Source organism: Varroa jacobsoni, unplaced genomic scaffold, assembly GCF_002532875.2.
Source record: "Varroa jacobsoni isolate VJ856 unplaced genomic scaffold, vjacob_1.0 scaffold_1030, whole genome shotgun sequence".
In the NCBI taxonomy this organism is placed as follows: Eukaryota; Metazoa; Arthropoda; class Arachnida; order Mesostigmata; family Varroidae; genus Varroa; species Varroa jacobsoni.
In genome coordinates this window covers 165,786-182,529 of record NW_019213932.1, presented here as the reverse complement: position 1 = coordinate 182,529, position 16,744 = coordinate 165,786, and the positions used below count along the sequence as shown (strand labels likewise).

The following is a 16,744-nucleotide window of genomic DNA, read 5'->3' as shown; positions in this document are numbered from 1 at the left end:
TAATTAATTCTCGAAATTCATTGGGTATGCTCGGAGAATTTTTAGTTTCAAGTGTTACATTTGGTGGCGCTGCTGCTGCCTTGGTTAAGCAATGATTCGACAAGACGGCTGGGTCCTCGCACTACAAAACGAACTATGCGTTTATCTCCAGTTCGGATCCAGGATCCTGCTGGACGGGGCTTTAGGTGTAGTATGTAGGCTCTTCTGTTCTCAGTGCACCGTAGCAAGAACTTTTATGGCAAGGAGTTTTTCTTTTTTGATGGGAGTTTTGGAGACGCGTGACGCACATACCGGTAGCTTGCCGTGCTTGAGCCGGATCGTCTCCCCCTAGTGCGTCAAGGGTAAGGACTGCCCTACCATTACTTTATCGTACTTGTACGAAACCGACGGCTAATAAAACAAGGACCTCGGCGTGTACGATGGGAGCGAGGCGATACTGAAATTTGCTATTTTAATATAGAAAAACAAAACAGAACCGCCTATTTCGCTGGTACCCCTTCAAATTCGACTGGAAAGAAATGGCACAACAGCAGCAGTAGGTAGGAGTCAAAGACGAGGAAGTCAAACATACTGATGTAACGGGTGACTCGACAGTTGCGTGCTATTCTAGCGCCTCAAAATCAGAGTTCCTCAAAGTTTACGAAATACTAGTTATTGCCTATTTTAACGAATATGGTGTGTTTAGCAGTGAAATTTTGGGTTTCACGTCCGAAACTGCATTAACATCTATTTTGTCAGATCGTCAGTATGTAGCCAGAACGCTGTGAAAGGCTACGAGGCCTATCATGGGCAACTCTTATTCTTACAAACGGTGACAGCATAGCATAAGGTGGAATAAGGGGGAATCGGAAAAAATGGATATCGTTTCCACCAGGAGTTATAGCTACCTTGGTTAAATATTTCTCTTGCTCTAAAATCTCACCCTCCAGTGGCGGGTGCACTATTCACACGTTCATAATAATAATCTATGTTATTGTAGAATTATTATAAATATCCTAAGAAAGCGAGGAACTGATATTGGCTCTTCAAATAAATTTGATACAGATCTGACAAAATCGGATTTATTGTGATGGATATTTCTGTAAATAAAATTGTGTGGGAAAACTGTAGCGTAGGCCGACTTATATGTATATGATTCGAGGGATCATTAATGGACCGTGCCGCTCGTAAAACAATAACTTCAATGGTGATAAAATCGCGGATGCTCTGACAGGTACAATGTCGGCCTTATTTTAATAGTGCCATTGGAGGCGCAGGGGCTTGAAGGGGTCACCAATGAAGTAAAGCACCGTCATCTTACTATTGTTTTTTCAAAAACGATAGGAGAATAGTCATATATATATATATATATATATATATATATGTATATATATATATATATATATATAAAGCCACAATATTAAGAAGAAGTTGTAAAGTATGCGATCATATGTGACACTAAATCAATGACAACAACATAAATAGTTTCATCATATAGCACGCTAAATGGTCATAGCAGCTTAGCATTAGAAGAACACTAGTTTTTAAAATGTTTCTATTGAAGTTCGTAAGCGTGACCAACCAAGAGGTCGAGTAATCGCATATGGATAGCATGTATCATCTGTTCCATCAATGTGGCTACTTAAGGTGAGATTAGTAAACGCTGTTTGTTTCGCGTTAGGGGTGATATGACGTACTAGTTAACTTGGCAAATGGAGCAGTTAACCTGATTCATTTTATGAGCTGCCAATTTGCCAAACTTACCTCGGAAAAAGACTGCTTTTCGTATTTCGCACTCGTTTTCAAAGACACCGTCCTCGTTTTCGTGACAAAACCAGAAGTCGAAGTCACATAATGGCGTCGAGTCCTCTTCAGGATGACACTCCTCAGGAGACAGGCGTGGTTTACTGAGGACGAACATTTGTGATAGAACTGCACCGCTGGTCGCCGCTCTGCCAAGGCTAGGACTGTCGTTAGATTGTTCGCTGGAATTACCACTCCCCAAACCGACATTTCCACTGGCGATGTACTCTTTAATACGTTGCGTTCGGCTCTTCATCAAAAAGTCGAAGTCCTGCAACAAAAGCAGTAATTAGAAAGTTTAATCGAAACACTATTCGTTTAATCGAAGACTATTTGCTAAACTGGCCCGCTTCGGCTTATGAGTCGGCCCTGAACGGATTGCGTCTAATAAAAAAAGGTTCACTCGCGATTATTATTACTATTAATTATTCGAGACGAGCGTCATCAGCTGATCTGCTGTTGAACGTATGTGGCCCTTCCGTTTTTTTTTTTTGGCCTAAATGTTTCAATTCTCAAGTCCGGTATTGCCGCTAAGGATTGCTTTGGTTTTTGCGTATCGATCAATCCCTGCGTCTCGCTATAGTGGTAGATGGTGTGAATCCATAAAGGAAAGCACCGATTTCCTCTCAGTATCTACAAGAAGATGTGCGTTTGTGAATACTTATTACAGATCCTACATAGATCCAGATCCATGCGGAGTGTAGTCAACGCGTATCAGGTGATTGAAATGGGCTGTTCATGGGAGTTCTGAGTGCATGAGTCTAGATCAGTCGACACAGATATACTGTTAGAAAGGACAAAATTGTCGATTTTTGCCAATAGAACACGGTAGCTATACGATATAGAAGAAAGGTCAATAGTGATACTGGGTAACAAAGGTAATTGTAACGAAGTAATTATGTACCATATGTAGGGTCGCTAGATTTCGCTGTGTTATCAGCTCAGAGCGGGACATTACGCATTTTACTGGTTCCCACAGTTGCAGGTGGACAATAAACGTAGATTTGGATAGAGTGATTTCCACTATTTTGGTTAAAAATTATTCTATACATTTAAAATAATAGAAATGTGTTATGAACGGACACATTTATCGTCGTTCCATACATCACGGAAAGACTCTACGAAGATATGGTATGACTAATTTTCCAATTCATCTTTTGTATCTTCTTTATTCTGTTTACTCATACAACTACAACGCGGGTGAGGGGCATGGTGAAATACCAAAGCAGTAAAAATCAGCTCCCCTATGCCGCCATTGTTGACGAGAGTAGCTCGTGTCAGGACGAGGTAGATAACATTACTCTGAAGGGGATCAGCAGCCGATCCAACCTTTGCCATCGTAAACGTCGGATGTAAACTTACGCTATTGCTTTTGTTTGCCCTATCTTCATCCGGAGCCTCTCTAGCTTTGATACAAATAAATGGGACCTTAGGTAGTTGAGCAGATGAGGATGAGGTAACGATGGGGAAGCGGGCAAACACCTTTATGTGTTGGCCCGCTAAATTGACACATTGATGGTCGCCTGACGGCTAGGCCTTCTTCTTCGACGATCAGACAGGCCATACTTTAGCTGCGCGGACCTGCTTTTCTTCTATATGTAGATGAGTGCAATTCTGCGTGAAGAGTGAAAAGGAAGGTAAAAAAAGTCCGACAAACATAATGTGGTACTGTTATGTCGACGTTTAGACGGTCCGGTTACTATCCTTCAGCTTGTCGTACCGTGACCGTGAACCTGGAAAAATAGCTCAAACCGCTTGAAATTAGCTAGCTAGCTAGCTAGCTAGATAGTTATTTTAACTTTTACGACCGGTACGACTGCCATAAATAGGCTCAAAGGTATGTTTCAAAAGCTTCGGAAGCGGCCAGGATAAACTGAATCCGAAGGTTTAGTGCAGAAACCCAATTATGCAAATGTGAAAGGGAAGGGCAGGATAACAGCAGCTAGAAGACAAAAGGTGACCTTTCCTACAGTTGGAAGGACGATATTTATGCAGTAAACTAGGATTGATTGTTTTCTTTTTTCGTTAGGTTTTTGATATGGGCAGTAATATTGTGAGTAATATTACTTGGATAGTAGATTATGTGGCAAAAACGAACAGATTTGACTTCACTAGTCAAAAACTAATAATTTTAAGGAGCAACATCCATTATCCAAATATATGTAACTCATAAGCACAAGAGGTTTAAGTCGATAATAAGGTCAGGAAAACAGATTATAGAATAAAATTCGCTTAGCCATCCTCGTTCGATATGCTCGATACAGCCCCAGGAGCTGTCGAGTGTTGTATAGATTCTAAAACAAACAAGCGTATATTAATAATAAGTATTTACTGTACAAACCTTGAATACTTCGGCGAGTTTATCAAGTCCCCCATGATGAAAGTGGAAAATTTTGTATTGGCTCTCACGGGAAGCGATAACCAGTTGTCCGCAGGTCGAGTCGACATTGGAGAAAAGCAATTTTAACGACTTCATCTGCGAAAGGTCAATCGAGAAAACGCTGTTTGTGGGGCTTCCACTTCCACTGTGGCACGATGGCGTAACGCACCTTGATGAGGTGGCTGATGCTGGCGGTTCAGGGAATGCGAGATTGTGTCGACTTACTAGGTCCTCGGGGGTGTTGTCTTCGATGATGTACTTGTTTCGTCTGATAGCACAAAGAGCGATATCGAACGAAAAAAACGATGCTTTTGGTAACTAGAGTAACTTTTGGCGCTCTGTCATTGCTCTGAGAAAAATGAAGCGCAGTACAAAGTCATGAATTCAGACTTTTCGTAGAGGCGAACAGTATGGATCTTTGGGTGAGAATAACATATCTTGAATGGTTGGCGCTGTCCCCTTCAACGGAATAGGAGCTTCCTTGACTATCTGAACTTCAACCAGCTCCGAAAACAGTAACTCATGTTGGGAATACGTTATGAATTTACTCATTAAGATTATGTGTCACGAAACAACGTTAACGAAACGCCAAAAGAACAAGGTGTTGAACTACGAATATTCGTATTAACGCCACATATCAAACAAGCACCACTTACATCGTTTGAGGACTGCTTTCAGAGCTTTCGACAGGCGTTGACCTTAACGAGGTAGAAGTGGCGTTGCCCTTGTTACTGATCGTCGAAGCTGATAGACTTGAAGTACTCGGAGATCGACTTAATAGCTTCATATTTGATTTTAGAGTTCCCTTCTTGAAAATAGTCACATGAGCATCATATATATATATATATATTTACAATGGATATTATACATCTTAGGCATAGGAAATAGCGCCGAGGCTTCATGCGATCCAGTTAGGTTGTATTTCAAGTGCTTGAAGGCACAAACAAATAAAAGGTTGGAATATTGTATTGATATCATAACCATTTGCATCTAGTGATGAAAGTTTGACTGAGATACTGAGCATACAATATTGCTGTAGAACTATTTATTGCTGCGGATATATGGAACACTAATTGAAGGCGGTTGAAATTCACTGTAATAAACTGCAAGTAACTCGATTCGAAAACACAGGCATGGTGGAAGCCCATAAAAGTAAAGATCGTAGATAACTTATTTACACAGGCAACTGTGAAAAGTTTAATTAGCTAAAGTAGTCCATAAGTAAAAAGTGCTTTCTCTGTCAGTGGTGTTGTTCGCTGTTCCAGGTAATATTTGTAACTTATAGTTACATTAGTATTAATCGAAGTTTTCTAATCCCATTATTAAATTAGTTAACTAACCCATCCCGCATTCGGCCTACCCGTAACATAATGAGAAACGTTTCAAAAGTTTATTAGCCCAATTTGACTCAAATGATAACTTCCAAAGGTTTCGCCTTTAAATTCAGTTCGAGCGGTTTAAGATGGAATTAAAGCCAACCTTATTGCGTCCGCTCCATTTACGTCGTCTTCCAAACAATGATCGGGTCCACATAGTTCGCCGGCAAACGATTAGAATACTGTAAATCTACAAAGCTTACCGTATCTGGCAAAGGTGCCGCCTGTATATTGCTGACAGCATCCGCTCTTGAGGGGATTGCCTCAGTTTCGGTGGTCTGATTATTGGGGCGGTCCGCATGAGTAATGGTTTGTTTTTCACTGCTGTCAATCATATAAATCCCGGGCGTAATGGCACCTTTCCGGATATCTCCAGCATCTGGCTCAGCAGAGGTATCAGCGGGATATGTTGGCCACACGTCGTCTTCTAGAGCTTTCAGTCCAAGTATCATTGATTCGAGTGCTGCGGTCACCTCTTCTGGGCCGATTCCGGAGTCAGAAGCAGTCACCTCTAAGGGAAACGTGTTAAAAAGAAAATAAATAACTACAATAAACTAGTGGCAAAAATTATAATTAATATTATTATTATAGAATATGAGCAACACATGTATGACAAGTTAAAGAGATTTCTTCAAAGGAAGTAGGTTAACACTCATCTTCTGGTAGTTATCCTTATTAATGCACCTTTCCTTGACGTGTTTATATAGTTTACCTATCGATACACCTTATCAAGAAATGCATTAGTAAAAAAAAGACCGTAAAAAGACCGTGGAATTAAAAAAAAATTGATTCATATAGAGGATAGGGGCTAAACGAATGTGTTATTTTCGTTTGAGAGAGGCATCAGGCCTCACATCTGGATATTGGCACGCTACCGTGGCATTTCAGCCAACTTTTTCAAATTGCGGTATGACCCGCTAAGTTAGCGCGTCATTTTTTACCTGATTTTAGGTCGGAACTGGTTTTAATATTATTTCGACAGTTTTCAGTCGGTCAGTCTGTCTGTAGTTCAGATTACAGCCTACAGCGGGTATCATGGGTTAAAAAAATACATAGCATATCAGAAGTACAGCGGCTTAAAATAAATTTCTATTTTCTATGGTGACCATCTAGCGATTGATGTTTTTTCCAGTGTTACAATTGTTTGCAACAAAATCATAGTCTACACGAGTTGGTCATGCAGCGAGCAGTTACTACCTACCATAAGGATACGTTAAAATATGAAAATCAACTTTACTACTGCTAGATCCTCGAGGGACATGACGCAATCAGAGGCATTTTGAAGGGCCGAAAAGCCCACGTTCCTTTGACGTATATTCAATCCTAATATAGATGTTACAACTTGCACATAATAACCATACTCTAAATTATAGTTTCAGCAAGCCGGAAAAGATAACACATTTCAAACCAAACTTTGTTAGGAGATGCGCGTGTCGCAATCATTCGCCTTTTATAATATAAATTAATAATCCGTAAGACCCACTAATCGATTACTCTACACTTTCAGCATGTAGAATAGAAAGTGGTCCAAAAGACACCGCTTTATTCATTGAGTGCACCCATGTCAAACATAAACGAAACGCTATTCTTGCAATGGGCCAGTGAGAACGTGTTCGTCCACGAGGGGATCTGGAGCACTATTTGGAAGTACACACGCTTACGTCTTTAAATGAGTACCCGAATGTGATAATTGATATAGTTAACCGCTTCCACTGCTTGGCCTTCCAGTTTACCCCTGTATTAAACTCCACTTTTACTTTGGTAGGTCCTTGGAGTAACGCGGTAAAATGCGCTACCCAGTCTTCCGTAAGAGGCACAGTCCGGAGTCGATCAACTATCGGAGAACTTTGGAACGGACTCTAGTGGAGTAGAACTCTGGCCGGTACATTTGTTTATGCCAGCTTGGAAACTGTGGTGCAAAACCGGATGTGTGCCGGTTTAAAGCGTACCATTTAGAGTATCTCATCGAAGCTTTCTCGCAAAAAAATGCGATGTATATCTAGTAAATCTTCTCGCAAGGCTCGTTCATATACGGAGCAGGCCGTTCAATGTACACTCAACCAGGCCAAGGCTGAGGTCCACAGCCGGCTAAACTTTCCACTTGAACGCGATCAAAATGGTCTATTAGTTCTGCTAAGGGTTTCGTCTCGTCATTTGAACGAGGAGTTGGAAAACCCGGATCGAAAGGAACTAGTTGTTTTTAAACGAACGTTGATGTTTATCTATAGAGAATGGAAGACAACTGGAATGGAAACCGTATGCATTGCGTTGTGTGCAAAATAACAGAAATTCTTATTAAACATTAGATGAGAGAATTGTTATTAAAGATTATTGTAGATGTTATTACCCAATCGAAGCATGAGTCAACTGATGGACAGTATTAAATGTATAATATCAGATTATTGTGTGTATTGACACGGTGGGGACAGTGCATATGACAGCCGTACATATAATAGAGTGTAAGCAAAAGGAAAAAAGACGGCTTTCCAAAATAAAGTTTAGCCGAGTGTTCCACATTTTACGGTTATATACGTAGCCATTCTTATACACACAAGTTTTAGGTTTTTATCTCTGGTCCAGTTTGTCGACGATAGACTTAGCGCTACAGGGCTAAATGGTCCACTCGATCCCAACACGATCCTCAACGCTCAACGGACGCCGCTAATATGTTAATTAATCACTAATTTAATTGTCTAGATTGCTGGTTTTCAAACGTCATTGGGTTTCTATTCTAGTTTACGCTCAGGGCCGTCACTCACAGCCGTACAAAGTTATCAAGCGACTTAGTTGTTAGGTCCTGGCCTTGAATGAAAATGTCGTTCGGCTTTCAAACCGCAAAAGCTGCTCGTTCCGGCAAAACGTTGCCGATTAATAGGAATAAACGGATATGATATATAAGAGTCTCCTTTGAAGCTTATCTTTGCCATGTGGCTGAGAGATCTATGATTAGCAAAACACACAGAACATTGCCGCTAGCAACAGCTGAAGGATCAAATAGGAAACCAATACGTTCACAGTTAGGCAAATGTTTTCAGTGCAGCGTCGCGCGTGTCGTAAACTCAGCGTTGTGAATAGATAAACCGATATATTCGAACTGTGCCCATGAAAAAAGGCTCAAGTCGACGTTGAAAAAACCCTTTTTTTGCATGATAATAAATGAGGAAATAGATTTTTTGTTTCTCGTACTGTCGGGGCATTTAAACTGTATTTTCAGACCGGATTTGGTAAACCTCGCGTTTTAGCAGGCTTCGCAATAACAGGAAGTATTGTAACGCCTCCATGATGGCGTGACGGGTAACTTGCTTTCCTGCACGATCTTGAAGGGGGCGCAGTGGTTTAGGTCCACACTTCGTTTCCTGCCCGAAACCAACTTTTCGAAGATGCAAAACCCTGGTAGGTCCCTGATTTGGCACTTTTGCACTGCGGGGCATTAACTCCTTTACTATGTTTAGTCTGTTGTTTTAGACAAAAACCTTTGAAATATTTAAGCTGTAAATTTATCCCGGATATTCGCCGCATTATCGAGGGTATAACGAAAATTTGAAACGTATATACTCCTGGCACAAATTCGTTAAAAAAAAAAACCTGATTTGAATGCCCTTGCAAATAAGCTGCATGCTTGTCTGTGGGAGTTCTCCTCTTTAGCCAAGTCCTGTAGCGTCTATAGTGCGAATCGCCCCAAGATATTTTGCTAGATCGTTAAAAACACCAGCGAAATTTAAGAAAAATACGGATATATAAAAAGATCTCACTCGAAAAAGGTGGGCTTGGGCTCTTAACACAGAAGCAATCCACGTACGAGTATATACATTCAAGTTCTAGGTCAATCTTCTAGGTTCATCGAGAGGAAAAATACCGGAAAACATCATTGTCTTAACTGCTCGTTTTTTAAATAACAGTACGACACCGTGCCGATTACTAATGTCGTCTTAATATCGATATAGAGGTTGCCAACTGAATCCGATTTACAGCACTCGTACATAATTTTGCTTGCAAAGAAACCGGCACACAAAAGCTATATATATATATATATATATATATATATATATATATATATATATAAAGTCTATATGCAGCTCCAAACACTAAATACACTCCAAAAAAACATGATATTTAAGTAAGAACGTCTCTCATACCAGACGAGGTGTACTTGCGTGTATTTGTAATCATGCCCAACCAAGGCCACTGGGGTACGTTACGGCACAGGTGCCCCCAATGACACTTTGAATGATTCGACAGATGTCAGTTTATACTGATACCGAGAATTTCTATGCATTTCTATATTCTGCGATTAATTTATTGGCTGTATTCTGGAATCGGTCGTTATCGCATTTACCTTGTTCGATTGACGTTACCTGTTTTTTTTTTGTTGTGCAAAAATGCTGGAACTCGAATAAGATTCTTCTGTCGGCGTAGCTGTATAGGCGTGTCCTTTTCAAAGAGTAGGAAACAAGGCCAACGATATTGCTATCCGAATGCAATTATCTTCCACAGAATCCTTATACCGTGAAAGAAGAACACATGCAGTTGTGACGATCATACCAATATTCTGCTCATCTATATTTAATAATCTCAAATATATCGTCACCCGGTTGGGTTTTTCTTAAACTCCCAAGCTTCCAACTGAAAGAACCTCAGAGAGAGCCAATTTTTTCCACTGAATATGAAACCACACGGAAACTAGAGCAGGTGATATATTATCTAGGTGCACAGCCTGCTGATACGGAACCGCCTGGCCCGCCGGCGGATGTACAAGCTGTTGAATAGAAACTAATTTTAGCAACTCTAGAAAGGGGCTCGTTTTTCCGGCTACAAAAGGTTACCTTTGGCAGGGTTTCGACATAATTCAACATATGAACCATTTTGGTCGAGTAAAGAAACAATAATTATATTTCCTATATTGCTTTCACTATTTTTACATACGACTATGTAGAGTGGTGAAAAGGAAAACAGAATGATGATAGTTTTTTTTTTGATAGAACGATCACAACTATGATACAAAGAACGAGACATGTGCTTCTTTTTTTTGTGATAATGGCAATAATGGATGTGAATCCAGCACGGTGGACTCTTAAACTAGGTAACGTTCTATTACACAATAACACGTGGTGCTAGCATCGGAAGATTTCCCATATAAAAATAGAAGTCACACAAACCAAAACAATCAAGTCGAGCTTACAGACTCACAAAGGACTGCATTAGCCCGTAACTCCACTAATTCCTATCTACGATATCGACAGTGATTAAACTGGAGCAGAGCTCAGCTTAAAAAAGCTTTTAGGAAATTGAAGTATAAAGGGATAGTGGTACAATCACATGAGTAATCTTGTGGGCAGCAGATCATCGAGATAATGCAGTAAAATATAGTTCGTTTTCAGGGGAAATCAGAGGGAATGGCCCTCTTTTTATAATCAAACCCGTCTACCATCAAATAATCAAAGGTGACATGTATTAATGATAGATCTTAACTATTTTTTTTTTTATTTATCAAATAGGTTAGCAATGGACTGCATAATATCGCACTTTAAAACGGTTGACGGACGCTACATAGAATTGAGTCATGATTCAGTGGTAACAGTTTGCTTCTATATTAGTAGATCAAAGGAACCACTAAATTTTAACTCAGTGGCTAAGCGCTGAGTTAGGACCTATTCGAAGAACCTCTAGTTTGACCCTTATCATCAAAAAGGTGCGACGTTATTCATACTGCACGCACCAGGCGAAACGGATCCAAAAAGGTTTGCTTGCAGAATCAGCTTCGGCTACGGATCCTTTTCCATGTTCGAAAGGTAGTTTTTCCCTTCCCCTATACTTACCTCTCCCCCCCCCACTGTTAGCCCACTTTTGCGCCACTTTGTATATAATATGACACTATGACAAACCTGTTGGATTAATCTGTTCGTTCGCTGTAGCGCTTGTTGCCGTTGTGGCTCCTTCAGTGTCCGCAGAATCTCCGCTGGCCGTAGGTACGGCGCTGGCTGCTACAGCTTCAGGTGTACATTGGGCGAAATCGTGAGCGATATCTGAACACGTGGTTGCATTTGAAAACACTCGGTCTTCGGCGTCTTCGGTCATACACATGGCCGAATGGTAATTGCCAGCACCGACCGGCGCTGCGTGCTCGCAGGACGTTGTGGCCAAATCGTCAGAGCTAACGGATGAATCGGTGTCGTCGGAATCGCCGTCCGATCTACGAAAAACAAGGGAAGAAACAAAATTAAATAAATTTTTTGAAAATTGGTTTATAGCATTTATACTGGTTGATATTCATAGCTAAAGCGTTCTTTGGAGAGTCGACAAAGCTATCGAAGATGTCAAATATGCTATTAGCCCGCTGTCTTAGATATAGTGGAACAGCTATCTGGTCGGAATCAAGTTTTAATATTCAAAAGAAGATTTAGTATGAAAAAGGACAAGGCCAGGTAAACGTCTTATTGCTTGTTTGTTACCTTTGCATTTCATCTAAGCCCATTCATAGCTACAGAATCCGGTATCACATGCAATCATAGAAGGAAGACCTCTGGGTTCACCGCGGTAAAAGGAAATGTTGTAAAAATGCTTTTAAATTATAAACCAACTGCTACAGCAGCCTCAAACTTTTTCCCATCGATGTATGTCTCTATTAGCGAAGAAAACATTCCGGGTTGTGTGTAGAAGAATCTAAGGGCGTAAGGCAATTGATCTTTCATTTGACATCATATTTATTTCTGTTATTTAGCCTTTTTCATTATGTTGAAATATGACTGCGCACAAACCGTTCCCAGAGTCCAATAGAATAATTTTATTGCCATTTAAGAAATAAAAGCTCTGAAGAGATAAAATGATAATAGTTTGTTTCATTCTATTGATGAGCCTACCGAAAACCCCTCTATTTTAGAAGCGTCTATTTAATACCACTCGACTCGACTCGACTCGGCTCGGCTCGGCTCGATAATCTCGCGGCTCCGAAGGGATAGTTATATAACATCCTGGGGGTGATTATCCTCGATCGAATTAAAAAATGGATCTTTAATAATTGTGTCAACGCAAACTATAACAGATCACCATGCTGATTCCTTCTAAGCTTATAATGAAGCGAACTCCAGCACACGAAACCAAACAGAGTATAGGTCGTCCAACGATAAAACGTAGCTAGTACACTAGCTACACAAATATGAGGACGTAGAGACGGCCAGACTATAGGGTACGCCCTGAAGACTTCTTCCATAGTCAATTATAGACGCGTATTATAGAGACTGAAATTTGCATTATAATAAATTGTTTTAATAAGAAAGCTAGGACAAAGAATGTTTTTCTGCGCTTTCGCTTAGAGCGGGAGAGTATATGTGCACATATTGCATAGAAGTACTTTTGTCAACGAACGTCTAATCGACGTTCTTTTTGTGTCAGCAATGAATAGGCCTTGTAATCATCAATACCACTTAAAATCAATGGAGGCCATCGACGACTTAAAAATGATTAGAAGACAAGCACAGTCGTATCAACGCAGTACCGCGAAAATTCAAAATGTCACTTGGAGATGTAAAAGGCGAACTCTCGATTCGGTACTCGGGACAAACGGTTATACGATAGAAGCCCTGCGTAACAGTCCTTCAAATATCGAACGAAACTTCCCATAGCATTTCAGAATGCAATTACAAATTATACCTCTAAAAGCCGTTTCCTTCGTAAAAAACAAGTTACTAAATCGGAAAAGCACATTGAATCTAAATACATTGGGTTAACTACTCGGACTATCTTAACTGAGAGAGTGTTCTCCGTAACGCAAGCCCTGTGTTTAACTATCTAATAGTTGTTTATTTTAGTTCCTGAAGTTCCTCAAAGTTCGACAAAGCGACAGCAGTATTTTCCCATGTGAACTATTCTTGCTAGCAGATACTGCCTTTATTTGTACGGATCTTTTCAGAAATTCATCTCTATTGAATCGGCTATAAGAATCACCGTAGTAGTTAATGATAATTTTTTTAGTTAAGTAAGTGAAAAAAACAAGTCTCTTAAATAATCATCACTTATTGCCAATTTTCTGCCATTCTCACAGTTTTTAAAATATCTAATTAAGTTATAATGTGGATAAGATTATTATTGTCACTATTTAAAAGCTGCTGTTCAGTACTATTCGTAGTAACAACATATAGGTGCACGTGTTATGTCTAAAAATCTACAAAATTCAATTATGATCTTCGCCAAGCGGGCAACAGTAAATATTCTCTACAAATTATCGCAGTTACCGAGTATTTAACTTGCATTAAGGGAAACAAAAATCTTACACAAGCACAAAATAATAGCATGCCATTAGCAAGATAATCTATCTTTAAGATAATTTTTTTATAATAATATATAAAAATATATAAAATATATAAAAATATATAAAAAAAAAATATAGTAATAAAAAAATTAAAAAAAATAAAAATAATTTAACCTTAATAACATTTGAATATGAAAGCCCCACCCAAAAGGTCCACTAGAGCCTCTTTTAGCTTTACGCAACCATTGAATGTTGCTGGCAGTATTAGTTATTGTTGTCTTCTCTTGAAAATTCGAGAGTTTCATGGGGTTAGCGGGGAGACTAGGAATCGGCACAGGGCTCTGTTTTTGACCTCAAACAAGACGGTGCGGCTTGCCTCACCTAAAGCGAGTGTGGCCCCGCAATTTTTCTACACAGGGAACTTGTGTGCGAAGTACAGAATCTCTCGAATAGAAACTACGCCTACTTCACAAAGTGGTCAGGAAGTCAGATGGGCTGTTACAGGATTGCTATTGATGAGTGGCTTAGAAGTTTGACGTTTTAGCGTTTTTCTGTTGATCAAAGCCAATTTTCGAATGACTTTTGGTCGAGGAAGGTTGTCGTGGGCTGTCGTTTACAGCCGCGATATGTCTGTCGTCCATCTTCTATGGGAACGTGTGGTTCAGGGAGAGTGTTTAGGCGGAAACTTCTAATGGCGCGCTAAGATTGAGCTAGATTATTTTTCTCCACAAGGGAAAAATATATGGGGTATCAAGTGATGTGGCATAATAACGTAAGCCCCCCTTTTAAGAACTAGAATTTATTGTTCACCTAACCTGTATCCATCTACCCGTATGCACCGTTTTGACACGTTCTGTTGGAGTGTGCTTACTTTTCTACCACTGGTTTTCTTAATTCTGGACACCGACAGTGAACTGTCTTCAGTTAAGCTTATTAAGCATGTAGTTACGATATTTGTAGCCCGGTGGCATGGAGGGGCATATAAGGATCACTATTAAGGCTGTAGCGGAAGTCAAAGACTAATCGAGAAAAAAATCTTCCGCTAGCCAAGTAACCTTCTAGGTGCTTCCGAATCTGAGTGTCCTTTGACTCTAATGACTTGACTAGTCACAGTCGCTCGTGTTAGCAAAATTCCGTCAGTGCTCCCTTCGCCTATCCGGAGTTAAAACCATTTTGAGCTCTAGTAGTTCTGTGGCCTGTCTGCTTATTGACTTTCACAATGTTCAAGTGGCCTCATGTCTGCCGGAGGGCGAGGTGTAGCGAGTCACACAGTGGCTCATTTTAGCCCTTGAAAAACAACAGGCTGAATACTAAGGCAAGACTTACAAAATTGACCAGATGCTTACGGATTGCGCAACGTAAAACAGCAAACCTAGACAGTTTATCTATAGAGGGGAATGTCTTCGATAAGTTAGGGAAAATAGTAATAAGACAAAGCAGAAGGCTTTAAGCTTCTCAGATGGGACGTCCGATCGATTTTTCAAATGAGGGAAGGCTTATTCTATCAGAACTTATTGGAGCAGTTAAAATTAACGGCTCCACATATTTTATTCGAACTAAGGCGTGTTGCTTAGTACGCGGCTGTACGAGACAACAAACAATGTCGCTTGTCTATATAGTTATATATATTTGCTGAATCGGAAAACATGTACGTAGCAACCTTCAAATTCTTTGTCCACTCAAATATATTTGAACGTGCTTAAACTGAACGGTAGTTGATTCCGAAGTGCTTATATTTAACTTTACAAACGGATTTCTGGTAACTTCTATAGATGACCATTATACTAGTGGAGATGAATGTTCACTTATCAATAGGATTAAGCTATAACTATCGTTGGATCGCCCGCGGTAGAAAATCAGATGCAAACCAAAGGGTTCTTTAATTATCTAGTATGTAGGATAATTGTGCACTAATTATATGGAAAAGGCGTATCTTTCAGGTTCGTATAAACACAGACACATATCCACCATTTAGTCGAATCTTTTGCACTGAGTTTAGAGCTTTAAGAAAAACAAATAGAAAATTCTTTCATGCTTCTTCAATCGATAATGAAAATAGATAATAATATCTGTTTTCATTAGATTTGCCCGGTTTTGTTGATTTTTCGAAATAATACCTCTAAGCAGCAGCGGATGCGAGCTTTCAGTTCAAGAACGTACCAACTGGCATCATATAGTGTAGTACCTTATCACCAGAATAATGTTCCGCCTGAATGAGTATAATAAGCAAACTGTACATATCGCTGTACCAATATTTACTTTGGGGTTGCCACTGATTTCTGATATTAGTATTTTATCGATTGAGATGCGCCCTGATCTGATCCTGTGGATACGCCCAGCATGTGAACCGGAGTTATATCGATCGAATTTCGTCTGCTTAGACCACTTTCCACAAAGAGAGAAGGTTTTCGTCTGGCTCATGAAACATCCTCGGAAAGACGGTACTTTAAGAGTCTGTCAACACTGATGATAAGATATACTCTTGCAATAATATTCGAACAGAAGCATGTTCGGTACGAAGAGATTTTAAAAGCTACTTTTTTAGTGAATTGGCTAGTGAGAGAATCAAGCTAATCTTATAATTAGATGTCCCAGTAGGAGAACAGTTCGGATGTCGAGTCAGAGAACTTGTCGATATTAACAGGAAGCGTGTGGATTTAGCGGGCTTAGGTAGAGGTCAGACTTTTAATATATGTCTATATATAAATATATATATACGGCTATGTCGTCCAACCTGACAGTTTATCAATGCTACGCAAAGTGCAGGTAAGCGCCTTACAAAAGTAGATACATACTTAAGGCAAATCAAAATTTTCCGATACGGAAGAACGTAGGTTGCGGCGGTAAACCTCTTGGTATCTTAATGGTCACTTAATGGAATCATTCGATTTATTTAAATATTGACTTTATTCACATAATCGTGTAAATGTCGGTGACGGGACATTTGTAGTGACCCCTGTT

The 16,744-nt window shown here is 39.8% G+C and overlaps 1 protein-coding gene across 4 annotated transcripts in view; it reads right to left on the bottom strand.

The window, feature by feature from the left end:
* TBC1D16 (TBC1 domain family member 16) overlaps positions 1-16,744 on the bottom strand; it is a 79,130-nt gene that overhangs the window by 14,283 nt on the left and 48,103 nt on the right. For all 4 annotated transcript variants that reach the window (XM_022842978.2, XM_022842980.2, XM_022842979.2 and 1 more), the window contains 5 exons: positions 11,421-11,728; positions 5,742-6,049; positions 4,819-4,970; positions 4,124-4,430; positions 1,744-2,053 (listed from right to left, as the gene is read on the bottom strand). In XM_022842978.2, coding sequence (XP_022698713.1) covers positions 1,744-2,053; positions 4,124-4,430; positions 4,819-4,970; positions 5,742-6,049; positions 11,421-11,728 — 1,385 coding nt within the window. The remainder of the gene's footprint in view (positions 1-1,743; positions 2,054-4,123; positions 4,431-4,818; positions 4,971-5,741; positions 6,050-11,420; positions 11,729-16,744) is intronic.